The sequence below is a fragment of the Geotrypetes seraphini genome, chromosome 6 (genome assembly GCF_902459505.1).
Source record: "Geotrypetes seraphini chromosome 6, aGeoSer1.1, whole genome shotgun sequence".
Lineage (NCBI taxonomy): Eukaryota > Metazoa > Chordata > Amphibia > Gymnophiona > Dermophiidae > Geotrypetes > Geotrypetes seraphini.
Genome location: NC_047089.1, coordinates 160,318,338 through 160,334,990, shown reverse-complemented (window position 1 = coordinate 160,334,990; position 16,653 = coordinate 160,318,338). Strand labels below are relative to the sequence as shown.

Below are 16,653 nucleotides of genomic sequence, written 5' to 3'. Positions count from 1 at the left end.
GAAGACGGCTAATGTCATTCCACTCCACAAGAAAGGCTCCAAGATGGAGACAGCAAACTACAGACCGGTGAGTCTCACATCAATAGTGTGCAAACTAATGGAAACTCTAATCAAACGCCAATTTGATACGATCCTGAACGAGGAGAATCTACGGGATCCCTGTCAACATGGATTTACTAATGGGAGATCCTGCCAATCCAACCTGATCAGCTTCTTTGACTGGATGACGAGGAAGCTGGATGTTGGGGAGTCCCTGGACATCGTATACCTGGACTTCAGTAAAGCATTCGATAGCATACCACACCGCAGGTTGCTGAGCAAGATGAGTTCTATAAGATTGGGCGACACATTGATGAAATGGGTTGGGAACTGGCTTGGAGGTAGGCTTCAGAGGGTAGTGGTGAACGGCACCCCCTCCGAAATGACGGAGGTAATCAGTGGAGTGCCACAGGGCTCGGTCCTGGGCCCGATCCTATTCAACATCTTTATAAGAGACTTGGCAGAAGGGCTGGGAGGTAAAATAACATTATTCGCCAATGACGCCAAACTAAGCACCATAGTGGGCAAAAGCACAACAGACATAAATTTAATGTCCGACAATATGATGTACGACCTACTCCTACTGGAACGCTGGTCTAGGTCCTGGCAACTCAGCTTCAATGCCAAAAAATGCAAAGTCATGCACCTGGGCAGCCAAAATCCATGCAAGACTTACACCCTTAATGGCGAGATACTAACAAGAACTGAAGCAGAACGAGACTTAGGGGTGATCGTCAGTGAGAACATGAAGACTGCCAATCAAGTGGAGCAAGCTTCATCCAAGGCAAGGCAAATCATAGGTTGCATACGCAGGAGTTTCGTCAGTCGTAAGCCTGAAGTCATTATGCCATTGTATAGATCCATGGTGAGGCCCCACCTGGAATACTGTGTGCAATTCTGAAGGCCGCATTACCGTAAGGATGTGCTGAGACTGGAGTCGGTCCAGTGAATGGCCACCCGGATGGTCTCGGGACTCAAGGATCTCCCGTACGAGGAACGGCTGGATAAGTTGCAGCTGTACTCACTCGAGGAACGCAGAGAGAGGGGTGACATGATCGAGACATTCAAGTATCTCATGGGCCGCATCGAGGTGGAAGAAGATATCTTCTTTTTCAAGGGTCCCGCAGCAACAAGGGGGCATCCGTGGAAAATCAGGGGCGGGAAACTGCACGGGGACACCAGGAAATTCTTTTTCACTGAAAGGGTGGTTGATCGCTGGAATAGTCTTCCACTTCAGGTTATTGAGGCCAGCAGTGTGCCTGATTTTAAGGCTAAATGAGATAGACACGTGGGATCTATTCACAGAGAAAGGTAGGGGAGGGTCATTGGGGTGGGCAGACTAGATGGGCCATGGCCCTTATCTGCCGTCTATTTCTATGTTTCTATGTTTCTAATGGTGTGGATAACATGAGGAAGGACCTAGTGGTTTAAGGAATGGTTTGAAATTTGGCAGCTAAGATTTAATGCTAAGAAATGCAAGATCATGCATTTAGGCTTCAAAAACCTGAGGGAATGGTACAGTTTAGGGGAGTGAAGAACTTTTATGCAGGACTTGGGTGTGATAAACTTTAAAAAAAACTAACTTTGTTCGGATGGGGGATTACATCAAGGAATTGTTATCTGAATGTGAACGTCTGGTAGGAGTAGAATGCAGTGGGCAAAACTGAAAGGAGTTTGCCTGCTACATCTGTTCCAAGCTGTTCTATTATGTATTATGATATTTGGAAACCTTTTGTTTCTTGTTTTTCTTTGTACTATTTGTTATTTAATGAATGTGTTGGCTTGTTCAATAAAAATTATTGAAATGAAAAATTGTAAAATCCTTTCTTGAAATCTGATGACAGTGACATCCAACGGTTTAGGTTTTAATATATTTGCATGATAGGTTTCACTTAATTATTATTCTTTGTGAGCCAGCAGAATGTTTGGGTACAGCTTCATTTCAGCAGACCCCTCACTTCTGTTCTCCAGATTAAAGGAGCAACTGCATACAGAGACTGATTTTTTTTATGCCCCAATATCTGTAGTTGAGTGAGAGCATCTTGTGATTTTCTGTTGGTATTATTAAAACTTTTCAAGAACATAATGTTCTTTGCCCTTTTTCGTATATTATCTCCTCATTATTCTACTCCCCAGAAAATAATGTGAGGATTTCTTCCTCCTTCATTTATTTGCACACAAAGACAATACATACATATGTACACAGAGAAGAGTTGGAAGAAATTGTGAGCCATGCTCCAAATGCTTTGCCTACTTGTTTTGACTATGTTGTTTGAACAGCCAACCCTATGGGAAAAGGTGATCTCCCTGAAGCTTTCCATTAACAGTCTGATTTACTGTGGTCTTTAATAAATCAGTGAAAGTGAACATCAATATTTAACCATTGTGGAAAGTAATATACCTTTATTAAATATGTGTGCTCATTTAACAGTGGTGATTGAGTATATTAAATAAAAATGGTGAGGAGAGTACTTTAATAATAAGCAACTTTAGTAAAATAAATATGAAACAGGACATGTGAAAACTCTCCAGAGTGAACTTAGAAACTGTCTTTTTTTTTTTTTTATAGTATACATTTTGGAACTTTGTACCGAAGAACTTATTTGAACAGTTTCGAAGAATAGCAAACTTTTACTTTCTTATCATTTTTCTTGTACAAGTAAGTAATCCCTAGCCTGCTTTCAATAAGTATTTACTTGTGTTTAGTTAAAGCATGACTAACTGATTTCCTTTCCTAAGAAATTTGAGAGTGGTTAATAGAAAGCATTGTAAGTTTAATTTCTGTTTCTAAAATATGTTTTTTATGGTAATTTTCTCTTGCTCCTTTAGTCCTCTAGCTCAGTTTTATTCACTAATATCCTGGGATTTTTTCCCCCAAAGGTACCAATTGTGGCCATTGCAGTGACAGTCTATGGTGTAGCCATGTGTGAGTCCAGGGGAGCAGTTGCCCACCCAATATTAGTGTACATCATTAGTGCAGCTACTTTGGGGATTTCTAAGACCTACAATCAGTTTTCAAGTTTATTTAAAATTTGTTACAGACGCTTAAAAAAGTATTTCTTACTATCAATTTCGAAAAGATCTTAAAACCCACTTATTTAAACAATATAATATACATTATTGATTTTCATATTATCATGTAGTTATATGTACTGCTGATCTTTTTATCTATACTTATTTTAGTTTATATTGTGTTTTTTTTAATTCATTAGTTTTAATGCTTGTATTAGTTTCTTAGAATTTTATTATGTATGATGTTATTATTATATTGTATGCTGAGTACCTATTGTGTAAACCGCTATGAACTGCTGGTTAGGCGGTATATAAAAATAAATAATTATTATTATTAATTACATATTAAAATTAAGGGGAAAAAAAGAAATCATAATTATACTTAACAAGGACGAACTCTGAAGACAGACATACAGAGACAAGAGGAGAAGGGGTAGAACTACAGTGGTTTCAGAGAAAGACGACATTAAAGGGTAAAATAATAGGTTGGGGAAGGAAAAAAGCAGTAGGTCATAAAAAAAAGAAAAAAAATAATGATTAAGCATTCTAAAGATAAGTTAACCTGAATCTGATGGTTTTAATTTTTGAAAGCATCTTTATAAAGAGAGGTTTTCAAGGACCACCTCTGCCAGAACCTCCAGGCTATCTGAACACTGTGGCAGTGGGTAGCCATGCTCCCCATCTGTTGATTCCATCATCCCATGCGTGCTTGGTTCATGTGCAAGAAAAGAGCATGGGTGGGGTACTGACATTGATGGCTGGGAGTGTGTCTGCCAACTGTCATGGTGTTCACACAGCCTGTTGGTTCCGGCGAAGGATGTCTTCATCTGGCAAAGCTTGTGGATTCCCACCAGCTAAAATATTCATTTTTGTTTGTTGAGAGGGTAGAGGAGAGCAGGGAGCTGGGGAAAGGGGTGGAGAGGAAATCTCCATTCTACCTGTGGGGCACCTGTTGCATCCGTGAGCCTGCCCTGAAATTGCCTTCTGGGTACACCACTGGTGATAGTCCTTTGGGCAGGGATCAGCATAAAGGCTCTTTCTGGAGCTCTTCAATCATGTGTGCTAAATCTCGCTGTTAGCTGTCACCTTTGAGCGATGACCACTACTCCCTCTGACCTCTCCCTATCACAATATCTGTATTTGCAGCCAATCCAGGGATCCTACACTTGCTATGCACACCACTACTACTGAGCGCTTGGCAGACTGAAATATTCTCCTGGAATGATTACCGTATTTTTCGCTCCATAAGACATACTTTTCCCCACTCAAAAGTGGGTGCAAATGTTGATGCGTCTTATTTAGCAAAGATATACATTTTTAACCCCCCCCCCAGTTGGGCCTTTTAAAAACACCCCCAGTACCATTTTTTAACCCTTGTCCCTTTTTAAAACACCCCCCCACCCAGTTCCAGCCCTCTTCAAATCTCTCCCATTGCCTGGTGGTCCATCGGTGCATCGGCCAGCAGGCATGAGCCCTCCGCCTGCCTGCCTGGGCCCGCGCTACCTCTTATCGTCCTGTTCCGCATCTCCTTAAGCCTTTCCCATTGCCTGATGGTCCAGCGGTGTCAGTGCCGCTCTCTTAATGGTATTTTCAGCGTCGGCCGGCAGGCACAAGCTTTCCGCCCACTAAATAGGGAGCAATAAACTCCACAAATTTGTCTTCAATAGGAAAAGCCAAAGCGGCGAGCTGGAGCGACTGAACATAGTGTTCAATCTGCTTGTAAGCCAGAAAGTCCCCCCCCTCACCCCCGAAAAATCCCCTAAAGAACCGAAGTCATTCCAAGACAAAATAGAACCATCAGCATGCAGAATATGGGCAAGCAAGGTGAGACCTCGCGACACCAATCTGCGAAAGCTAGCAGTGTCCATACCTGAACGAAATTGCAAATTCCTTGAATAGGTAAGTATCTAGTGACCTGTTCCAGTGATTCAACAAATATGACCAAGTCACCCTCAACGAACTAAACAATATGCTGTGCCTAAGCTGAGCAGGCGATTTAGATCGAGGTGCCTGCACTAAAGACAACATGTGCCATGGGGCAAATAAGGCTCGCTCAAGGGCCTTAGGAGTAAAATCCTGACAATCGGAGAGCCACTCTCCTAGATATCGCATCAAGCAGGAAATTAGGAAGCCCCAGCCCCCCCTGTAGCCCATGACCCCATCAAGTGCCTCAATGCGATCTTCGGCCTCCTCCCCCCCTAACAGAAATGAGAGAGCATGGACTGCAGTTTGCCAATATCCTTTTTCAAAAGCCACAAGGGTAGTAATTGCAGGGTGTATAGCAGGGGTAGGAAACTCCGGTCCTCGAGAGCCGTATTCCAGTCGGGTTTTCAGGATTTCCTCAGTGAATATGCATTGAAAGCAGTGCATGCAAATAGATCTCATGCATATTCATTGGGGAAATCCTGAAAACCCGACTGGAATATGGCTCTTGAGGACCGGAGTTCCCTACCCCTGGTGTATAACCACTTAGGAAAAAGGACCATTTCTAAATAGGTGTATCTTACCATGCAAAGATATAGGGAGAGGAGACCATCGGGCAAAACACTCTGCTGAGTAGCGTAACAAAGAGTCCACATTGCAGTGATATAACGTAGAAGTAGTAACCGTCAGCGTGATCCCAAGATAGCGAAAAGAAGTATGTGCCCATTGGAGCAGGAAGGGACCTGGCCAGGAGTCCCACAACTGTGGGGAAGGAGCCAACGCAAGGGATTTGTCGAGATTAAGCTTGAAACCAAAGTAGTCCCCATATTTCGTAAAAGTGTTCATCAAATTCGCCAGGGAGACAACTGGATCCGAGAGGTGCACCAAAAGGTCTCCAGCAAAGGCCGAGATCTTAAACTCAGAGGAGCCCATGTGAATGTAGCGCTAGAATTTTAAAGGAAGAAATGTTTCCTTTTTTGTAGGCTTTACCAGCATGCCAGTGAAAATTAAGAACATATACCAGCAACATAAAAGTAGAGGGAGCACCTAGAAATAGAATATTTATGACTAGAGGGATACAAGCCCAGACCTTTTTGCTTTAATTAGGTGACATCTCCCCAGTAGTTCCAGGTTATAAGAAAATAAATGTGTTCTGCAGTCAGCAGTAGCTTCTGAAAATATGTTACTGGTGATTATCACTGTTCTAAGTTTTCTAAACAATGAAAGAGAACACATCTATAAATGTTTTTGAGTGGTTTGCTTACTATCAGTAGAGACAGAACGATATTAAATCAGGGCAGAGTTTCTGCACCCATGATTACTACGAGCTATGTGCATTGTGTTTCAGATGCAGTTAGCATCTTATAGGTAGTTACTAGTGCTGCCTGATTCAGGGAAAAAATTTTGATTCGATTAAGCTTATTAAATCAATTTTTCAATTTGATTTTCCTGCCCAGTTGGGTGTTTTTTTCAAACATCCTGTTGGGTTTATTTTGTGGCTTGTTCACTCATCCCCTTTGCCCTCTCTTACCCATGCTGGCACTGTGGTGTAAACAAAATAAACAAAAAATACTTTTTCTCTCTCTGTTAGGTCCTGCCATTCGCTGTCTATCACCAGTTCTAGCAGGATGCACATTTCAAATCTGAAATATTGTAATCAGAAAACAAATAAAATTATTTTTTCTACCTTTTGTTGCCTGGTCTTTATTCAAATCATATCAGTTGCAGGATCTGGTTTCTGTTTGTCTTCTGTTAACTCATTTGCCAGGGTCTTCTGCCTATTTGACGTTTTCTTTTTTCTCCGTGCTCATCATCCATCTTCTATCTCTGTCCTCCCCTTCTGTTTCCCTTCCCCTCCTCTCAATTTTTTTGTCTCCATCCTTGCAGTCCAGCATTTCTCTAATGACCACTCCCCCATCCAGTATTTCTATCCCCCTCCCTCTGGTTCAACTTTTCTCCCTTTCTTTTCCCTCCCTCCATCCATTCCATTGTCCACCATCTCTCTCCCTCTCCTCTATTGTAAGACCCATTATTTCTTCCCCTTCCCCCCTCTCACCCTCAGTCCAGCATATGCCCCTCTCTTTGGACTCCCTACCTCCATGTACTTCTAATAGCTACACCAGGGGGCCCCCAAAGGCCGGCATGTTTCCTTCTTCTCTCCACTGTCGTCCGGCTTCCCCCTGTCCTCCCGGTCTCGCTTTCAAAACTAATTGTGGCCTGCAGAGGATCATCAGTGATGTATTGATTCTAGCAGGCTGCTGTCGGCCTCTACTGCACATTCCCTCTGCTGCGGTTCCACCCCTCCTCTGACATCACATCCTGTTGTGGTTTGGGATGGACCACGGCAGAGAGAACATGCAGCAGAGGCCGATGCCAGCCTGCCTGAATCGCTACATCATTGGGAATCCTATGCAGGCCATAATTAGTTTTGAAAGTAAGACCGGGAGGCCAGGGGGAAGTCAGCCAATGGTGGGGAGAAGGGGAAAACATGCCGACCTTTGGGGAACCCCCTAAAGCCATGGAACCGAGGCCTGGTGCCTATGTAGCACTTCCCAACGGACCCCACACTTTCGTGAGCTCTGACATCGTGCCTCTTAAAGCAGGAGCAGCAGTGGCAGTGGACAGCCAGCAAGCAACTAGGACAGGCTTTTTACTGCCAGAGTGCTGCTGTTCCTGCTTTAGGAGGCCCAAAAGTATGCAGGGAGGAGGGTTGGTCAGTGAATCAGAAAGTGTGATTTTTTTTTTAGAAAATGAATCGATTTGAATTGGCGAATCGGGCAGCACTATTTGCAGATAGGAAAGCACTTTAATTGTTTTGCTGTAGTGGACGGGGTGGTAGATAACCACATTTCTATCTATAATTGTCTTAGTATTGTAGTATTTTAAATTTTATATACTTAAATGCACAGCAATATCAAATAATTTAAGCTGTGTATCTTTATTAGTCACTGTATAAAAGTTATTTTTGCTTATTTTCCTAATCATGTAGAGTCAAATATGTGCCATAGTGTATAGTGAGATGTGCAAAATGTTTTGTTGTCGTAGGAAATTTATAAAGCCAGAATAATGCAACTAATTAGTTTACGGCTTGGAGATCTAACCATTGGCTTTGATTTGTGAGAGCTATTAAGGGGTTAAGCCTGGAAATAGCATCCATTCTCTGTGTGGCATTCACCATCCCCAGAGGAGTTTCTGTAGAATTTCAGAAAATCAAGAGGGAGCAGCAGCTGTTCAATTACACATCAAGAAAGGAATTCTATAAATGGTACTCAAAATTCAGAAGACATTGGTGCTAAGCCCAGTTCTATAAAAGGGTGCATACCCTTTATAGAATTGTGCTTAGCACTGATTCCTGCACTTGATTTAGGCACCAGACTTATGCCTGCTAAAACCTGGTGTAGATGCTGGTGCCTGAGTTAGGCACGCTGAGGCCATATTCTATAACTATGCATTCAATTTTTTGGAATGTCCCTGACACATCCATGGCCATGCTCCTTTTTGAGTTATAGTAGAGTTGTAGAATAGCATGCAGCCAGATGTACACACAAATTTTAGTGAGTGCCATTAACTTCAGTAATTGTTAGCATCCAATTATTGATTTAAGAGCTTGTTAATCAATTTGCCTTCGCATCATGGGCATGTAAATCTGGGTTCCATATATAGAATCTGGGGTATATACCTTCCTTCACTCCCTCCCCACCCCTTTTACAAAACCGCGATAGTGGGTTTTAGCCCAGGCTGGCGCACTAAATGCTCTACACTGCTCCTGACGCTCATAGAGTTCCTATGAGCGTCGGGAGCAGCGCAGAGCATTCAGTGAGCTGGCCTGCACTAAAAACCGCGTTAGCAGTTTTATAAAAGGGAAGGTTTATGCGATGATATGGCAGCAGGAGACAGGCAACAGTAGTATGCCATCTTACGTCCGTTTTTTCATGTTGCTTGCCTAACTGGTGCTTTGAGCCATGTGGCACTATGATGCCCCACAAAATCAAACCACTTTGGGAAAATCTGTTCATGAAAAGGTGGTTAATAAAGCCAAATAAATAAATACAAAAATAATTAAATAAATTTTCCTGAATAGCAGGGCTAGAATGAAGTATCACTTTGCTCCTACTAGCCAAGGGAGAGATCATGGGAAAGGGAAAGAGAGCAGAGAATTGGCCTGGAGGAGATAAGTTTAGGCTTGTAGGAGATAGGTTTAGGTGATGATAAAGGAGGGAGGGAGCTTTGGGAGGAGACAGAATGGAGAGAACAGGAACAGAGTAGATGAGGAGGAAATGTGGGAGAGAGAAATGCAGGGATTCCCAAATTTGTCCTGGGGACCACAGAGCCAGACAGATTTTCAGGATATCCACAATTAATACACAGGAAAAATTGGCATTTAATGAATGTCCAATGTAAGCAAATTTACTGTGGGCATATTCACTGTAGATATCCTGTAGTTTTGACTGGCTGTAAGAAGTCCTGACAAAGAGATTGATATTTACTAGGGCCGGATTAATACTATATTGGATCCTAGACAAACATATATTTCTGGGCCCCACTACCAGGGCCCTCTCCCCCACCATTATTTCATCTCCTCATAAGTAGCAGAAAAAAGTGCAGAGCCTAGCTATGGGTATGACAGATGTAACAGTTTGTGAATGAGCATGGAGACTATGCAAGCACATGCTTTGAATGGAGAAACATAATGGGTAGAGCTGAAGGACAACCAAGTTACCCCCTTCATAAGGGTATCAGGCACTACAAATAGAACACTGCATGGGGATATAAGTTCAAAAACAGGACTGACCAAAAAGTCTCCCTTCTGGAGCTGGGAACTTGGCAGCTCCGCAGCAGTGGGCTAAGAATCAGGGAAGCTAGGCAAGTCATTTTCACTCTCCATTGCCTCCAGTACAAAGGGTGGCCTGCTCAAAAGAGTGAGATTTAAGGTCAGTGTGTACAAGATAATGCAAAAGGATTCACAAATGGAAAAAGCAGAATAAAATATTTAGTATTTTTTTAATGCTTCTGAAAGGTGTAGGCCAGTGGTGCCCACACTTTTTGGGCTTGTGAGCTACTTTTAAAATGACCAAGTCAAAATGATTTACCAACAATAAAATTTTAAAAAACACAAAGCACACTGTATGCAGAGAAAATGTTAATCATTTATATTCTGGGTTTTTTTTCAAAGAGATCAAGGCAGATGATTTTATGCAATGTCACTTCAGTAACAACTATACAAAAATAGACAAAATATACCCCCTCCCTTTTTACTAAACCGCAATAGCGGTTTTTAGCACAGGGAGCTACGCTGAATGCCCTGCGCTGCTCTAGATGCTCAAAGGGTTCTCTGCGCTAAAAACACTATTGTGGTTTAGTAAAAGGGGCCCATAGTGCAAAATATAGACAGCAGATATAAATTCTCAAAACGGCCACATTTTGATCACTAAATTGAAAATAAAATCATTTTTCCTACCTTTGTTGTCTGGTCATTATTCAAATCTTGTTGGTCCCTGGCTCTGGTTGTCTTCTGATAACTTGCTTGCCAGGGTCTCTTTCTTTCTTCTTTCTCCGTGCTAACCATCCATCTTCTATCTCTGTCTTCTACCTCTGTCTTCTCCTTCCCTCCCCTGGAAGTCTGGCATCTTTCCTTTTTTTCATCTCCATCTACAGATACACCTTTTCTCAACTATCCTTTCATCGAGCATCTCTCCCTCTTTCCCCACCACCCTAGAGCCCACCATCTATCCCTTTCTTTTCCCAACTACCCTCCTATCCAGTATCTCTATCCCCCCTCCACACCATCCCTTGTGTCCAACTTGTCTCCCTTTCTGTTCCTTCCCTCCCTAAATCCCATTGTCCACCATCTCTCTCCCACTCCTTTGTTTTTAGACCCATTATTTCTTCCCCCCAAAGTCCAGCATATACACGTCTCTTTGAACCCCCCCTTCCCTCCCTACCTCTCTTCTACACTAGGACCCTCTTTCCCCAAAGGCCTGTCCCCCCCTGAAGGCCTGCACTGTCCCCCTCAAGGCCTGCACCCCATCCCTTAAGGCCTGCACTACCCCCATGAAGGCCTGCCTGTCCCCCCTAAAGGCCTGCACCCCAACCCTGAAGGCCTGCACTAACCCCCTACAGGTCTGCACCCCACCTCTGAAGGCCTGCCTGTCCCCCCTGAAGTGCTGCCTGTCCCCTCTGAAGTCCTGCACCCCACCCCTGAAGGCCTGCCTGTCCCCCCAAAGGCCTGTACCACTACCCCTGAAGGCCTGTCCCCCCCGAAGGACAACTCCTCCCCCCCCTCGGAAGGCCTGCGTGTTCCTCCATGGCCTTTCGCACATCCCTTTACCTAATTTTACCAGGGAGCAGCCTGTAGAGAGGATTGCCAGTACTTTAGCGATCCTTGCAGGTTGCCATAGGCCTCAGGAGCTGTCGTCCTTCTGCTGCGATCCTGCCTCTGACATCAGAGGAGGGGCAGGACTGCGGCAGAGGGACAACAGCTCCTGAGGCCTATGGAAACCTGCAAGGATCGCTAAAGTATTGGCGATCCTCTCTGCAGGCTGCTCCCTGGTAAAATTAGGTAAAGGGATGCGCGGGAGGCCAGGGAGAAAGCCGGACAGCACTTCCCGACTGACTGTCCCCCCTCGACCTCTAAAGCATGAGGTATCGGGCACCCCTAGTGTAGGCTCTTTTCTTCACTCTCTCCTTTCCATAATGCTTCTCTAGCCCCTCTCCCTCCTTCCATGCTATTTCTCCAGCCACCCTCCCTTCCTCCTCTGCTGTAATTTAATCTTTGGGCAGCCAGCGACAACAGCAACGAGGTGAGCCTGCTACCACTGGCCTGCCCTGGAAGCTGCCTCTTTGCGGCAACTTCCTGTTCCCACATAGGGAGGACTTCGAGAGAAGTAGCTTCCGGAGCAGACCAGCGGTAGCAGCCTCACCTCGTTGCTGCTGGCTGCCCGATGATTAAATTACAGCGGCTGGCCGGGGAGGAGGTAGGAGAAGGAGTTGGGATAGAGAGTTTGTGAGGGGAAGCAGCATCAGAGATTGGAGGAGGGAGGGTGGAGGACTGGAGAAACAGCATGGCGGGAGGGGGCTGGAGAAACAGCATAGAGGGAGGAAGGAAGAGAAGCTGGAGAAACAGCATGGAAGGAGGGAGAGGGACTAGAGAAGCATTATGGAAAGGAAAGAGTGAAGAAAACAGTATGGAATAGGGCTCTGCTGGATGAGAGGGGAGAGACAAACAGCAGGAGAGGAGGTTGGAAGGAGAGAGAGGGGCACCCGTGGGGAGTGGAAGGAGAGAAAGAGAAGGAGAGAGAGATAGAAAAAGCACCCACAGGAGAAGGGGGTTAGAAAGATAGGGATGGAGAAGCACTTTGTGAGGGAGGAGGGTTGGAGGAAGAGAGAGAGAGAGAGAGAGAGAGAGAGAGAAGCACTAAAAGGGTACAGAGGATGGGAAGAGGGGGGACCAAGGAAATGGGTGGAGTGTGGATCGGGTCATGTGACGATCGCTGACTTTAGTGAAGTGGGGCCTTAGTCTCTTGAATCCTGATCACATCTGACAGGATCCTCCTAAACTTTGGGCCCAAGGCATATTCCTAGTTTGCCTATGCTTTAATCCAACTCTGGTATTCATGCAACATGAGAAGAGAGACCAAGAATGGAAGTGAGCCAAAGAGAGGAGAGACTGAAGAGGAAAAACTTCAAGAAGGATCAAATAATAGAGAGAGAAGAGAAGGGAAGAAATAGCCGAGAATTGGAGGTAGACAAGAGAAGGAACCCCCTTTTATGAAAGATAGAGAAAGGCTGTAGTGACAGGAGGATATGAGAGAATAGGATAAAGCAATAATGAAGAAAATAAAAGTAATGTTCAGTTGATCTTTGTTTATCACATATCTTTGATGGATTTTGCAGCTGATGTATGAGTTGTACCTTTGTGTGTTACATTTTAATAGTGCTATGCGTTTTGTGTGTTGTATAATGTTGCTTACCTCAGATAAGTAAACAAACAAAAAAAAGGTAAATGAAAATTGGAATGTAGAAGAAAATTAAAGAAAAGAAAAACACAATGTTTTATATTTAATTTGTTAAACTGAATTCTTGCTGTGGAGTTTACTCTTGAACTGATGGAGGAAACTGAGGGTTGGAGCTTTCTCTACAGGGGGTATAGAAAGCTGGATGCGTTGACAGTGGCCATGCAGTTATTCATAGCTGTTGTCTACACAATGATTTATGTACAGAAAGAAAAGGATGTCAAGTAAGCATTTCTAAAGCACTGCATGACGTACACAATGCTGTACAATAGTTAGTATATATAAGAGGGGGTCCCTGTTTGAAGAGCTTACAATCTAAGCAAAAAGTAGATAAAAGGGGAGGGAGAGGTTGAGCTACAGTGCCTGTTAGGAGTTGAAGGCAGCATCGAAGAAGTGGGATTTTAGCCTGGATGTGGTTTGACGTATTGATTCAGGCAACCTGTTGCAGGCATAGGTGTGCGGCATAGTAGAAGGGGCAGAGTCTGGGATTGGAGGTGAAGGAGAAAGAAGCAGAAAGGAGGGACTTATCTAAGGAAAATATTTTGTGTGAGGGGGGTAGGGACATAGGGTAAGATGAGTGAGGAAAGATACTGGTGGGCTGAGGAGTAGCTGCATTTGTAGTTCAGTAATTACACTCAGAAATAGATGGGGAGCCAGTGAAGTGATTTTAGAAGAGGTGTGATGCATGCATAATGACTTTGGTGGAGTATGAGTCATGCAGCAGAGTTTTGAATGGATTGGAGAGGGGAGAGGTGGTTTAGTGGTGAGGCTAGTGAGAAGGACATTGCTGTAGCCAAGGCAGGATATGCTAAAAGTTTAGATGAGGGTTTTGGTGGTGTGATCTGAGGAAGAGTCAGATTTTGGCGATGTTATAGAGGAAGAAATGACAGGCTTTGTTAGTCTGTTGGATCAGAGCAGAGAAGGAAAGTGAGCAGTCAAAGATGAACCCGAGGTTGCAGGCAGACACGATAGGAAGGATAAGAGTATTATTGACCAAAACAGAGAATGGGGGAAGAGGAGAGGAAAGTTGGGTGGAAAGATGAGAAGTGCAGCTTTGGCTGCTTAAGAAAGTACAACAAATAAGAAAGATAACAAAAGCTTTCCATGATATGGAGAGATATCTTACAACCCATCATACTGTATGATCAGCAGCTGGGTTATAACGATACAGGGTGGACAGGAATATTTGGGCAAGCCATTATCTACTACGTTGTAAGTTATGCAGAGCAAAAATCAATCCCCCCATTTCTCACAGCTCTTTCGGTTGGGAATTTTCCTTGTTTTTCCTACAGTTCTTTCAACTGAATAAGAATAAAACCTTTCCAAGACATGCAATGAGATCAGATTTGTTTTTATAAAAATGTTTATTGGATTGAAAGTGCTACCAATACTACGTAGGTTTCTATCTTTTGCATTGGCTAATATTATGGATTTGTAAAAGGAGAGCATGGATGGCATATATTAGATGACATTCATTAGTCTCTAATATCCTGTGCAAAAAATGTGAGTAGGCATTTATTTTTATTTTTCTATACCGTTCTCCCCAGGGAGCTCAGAATGGTTTACATGAATTTATTCAGGTATTCAAGCATTTTTCCCTGTCTGTCCCGGTGAGCTCACAATCTATCTAATGTACACCCATGAAACATAACAGAAGGGTCAGAATAAACTTTTACAGATGTAAGAGAACATAAAAGAGCAATGTGATACTACTGGGGAAATAGGAGACAATTTTTAAGACTCAACCTCACATCAATGGGCTTTATAGCATCAAGATGCCACCCCCACCCCCCTCCTTGCATTTGGTTGTTTTTGCCTGCTTAGATAGCTTGTTATATATACCAATCCAAGATTTGAGATTGATTGCTTATTCTTTGGCCCTCTACAAATTGGACTCTTTCAAATCATAGAGAATATTGCAGCTGAAATTTTGATACATGCAGAAAGATGGGATCATGCAACTCCTTTGTTGTCCATATTGAATTGGCTATTTATTAAGAAAATGATTCATTTCAACCTTTTTGTGTGCAACATTTAAAACAGAACATCAGCTTGCTCCTACATATCTTGTGGTTCTGCCATCATGTTATGTTCTGACAATTACATTACTCATAGCAAAGTGATTTGCCCTTACTTTTATTTTATACTGGTGATTGGCTTTTATGTATCAGGGCTCTTATCTTTGTAATAGACAGTTCTTAGATTAGAAGCTGATTAGAGAATTTTTGGGAAAAAAGCTAATGTGGCAATTTGTAAATGGCTTATAATTAGGTTTCTTTATATGTATTTAAAGTGTTACTGTAAATTACAGATTTGTTTTTTAAAAGCTTTGTATCTTCACTTACATTGCATTGTGAATAGGAAGTAGAACGTTAAGTTGAATGAACTAAACCCCAAAATATAAGGCATTTGAAATTTAAATTAGGAAACTCTCTAAAACAGAGCAAATGAATTTAATGGGGATATTTGTTGTTTTCCTAGATGCTGTGCATTTCTGTTTGTCTCCTCTGCAAGCACACCACCCTCTCTTTTAGTTTATACTTCTTCAGCCTTGAAAGCGAAACACCAACATTGGAATTATTACATTACATTAGTGATTTTTATTCCACCATTACCTTGTGGTTCAAGGCGGATTACATCCAAACTAAAACAAAATTACATTCAAAATTTGAAGGAATAGAATAAGCGATGACAGAATTTTTAAGGTAATATACGTTAGGTAAAGAGTTATCAAAGGGAAGTGGACGTCTTTAGGAGATAAGAATAGGGTGAGATTATGGGTTTTAGATAACGTTTGGTAGATAAAAGAGTATTAGAGAGATCTAAGGGTAAATAGAGTGTTGGATATTGGGTTGGGATTGGTTGTGCTGGATAGGTTTTATGTGTTTTTGCCTGCAATTTAGTTAATATGAACAAATTCTGCAGGGGAGATGAAGGATGACTTTAATACACTTGTATCACCTATAGCTTCTTTGTTTGGTCTTTATTCTCCATATCCAAATGGACTAACATCAATTATACTGTTTTGGGTTTTGAAACTGATTAATAACATCCACAGAATTTGTGATTTACAAAGTATTTAATTTTGTTCTGCAGTTAATTATCGATACACCAACAAGTCCTGTGACAAGTGGACTGCCACTTTTCTTTGTCATCACTGTAACAGCTATCAAACAGGTGAGCACTGGAAGTAAAAACAAACAAAAAAATACCCAAACAGAGTTCATCCATAATTTATTTAAAGAAGTGTAGTAGACAGTGGAAATTTTCAGTTTAGTTACCCAGATATTTTGTGAATTGAAACTTGTGAGCAGTCATAGGGGGTGATTTTGTGGGCCATAAAATAATGAAGGTACTTTAGTGAATGTAAGTTGTGAGGAATTCAAGAGTGTATTTTATTAATTTGATGTATAAGAATGGTATGCTCTAAAAAATATTCAGAGATGCTTGCAATCTTATGAATGAGCTGACATCTTCTGGCCTTGGGAAAAATATATAATCAATCCCCTGAATTTGTATGGAGTTTTATAAGGAGAATCACAATAATAACAGACTCATAGTAACATGAAAAAAACTAAAATAAGAAAGCCTAAGGTGAACGCTTAGTTCTCTTTGCAAGGTATAGTACTATGGATGTGAATCAACTTGTGGGGATTTTTTCCTCAGA

At 42.5% G+C, this 16,653-nt stretch overlaps 1 protein-coding gene across 2 annotated transcripts in view; it reads left to right on the top strand.

Moving 5' to 3' along the window:
• ATP11A (ATPase phospholipid transporting 11A) overlaps nt 1-16,653 on the top strand; it is a 413,748-nt gene that overhangs the window by 240,606 nt on the left and 156,489 nt on the right. For both annotated transcript variants that reach the window (XM_033948051.1, XM_033948052.1), the window contains exons 3-4: nt 2,609-2,698; nt 16,083-16,163. In XM_033948051.1, the coding sequence (XP_033803942.1) occupies nt 2,609-2,698; nt 16,083-16,163 (171 nt within the window). The remainder of the gene's footprint in view (nt 1-2,608; nt 2,699-16,082; nt 16,164-16,653) is intronic.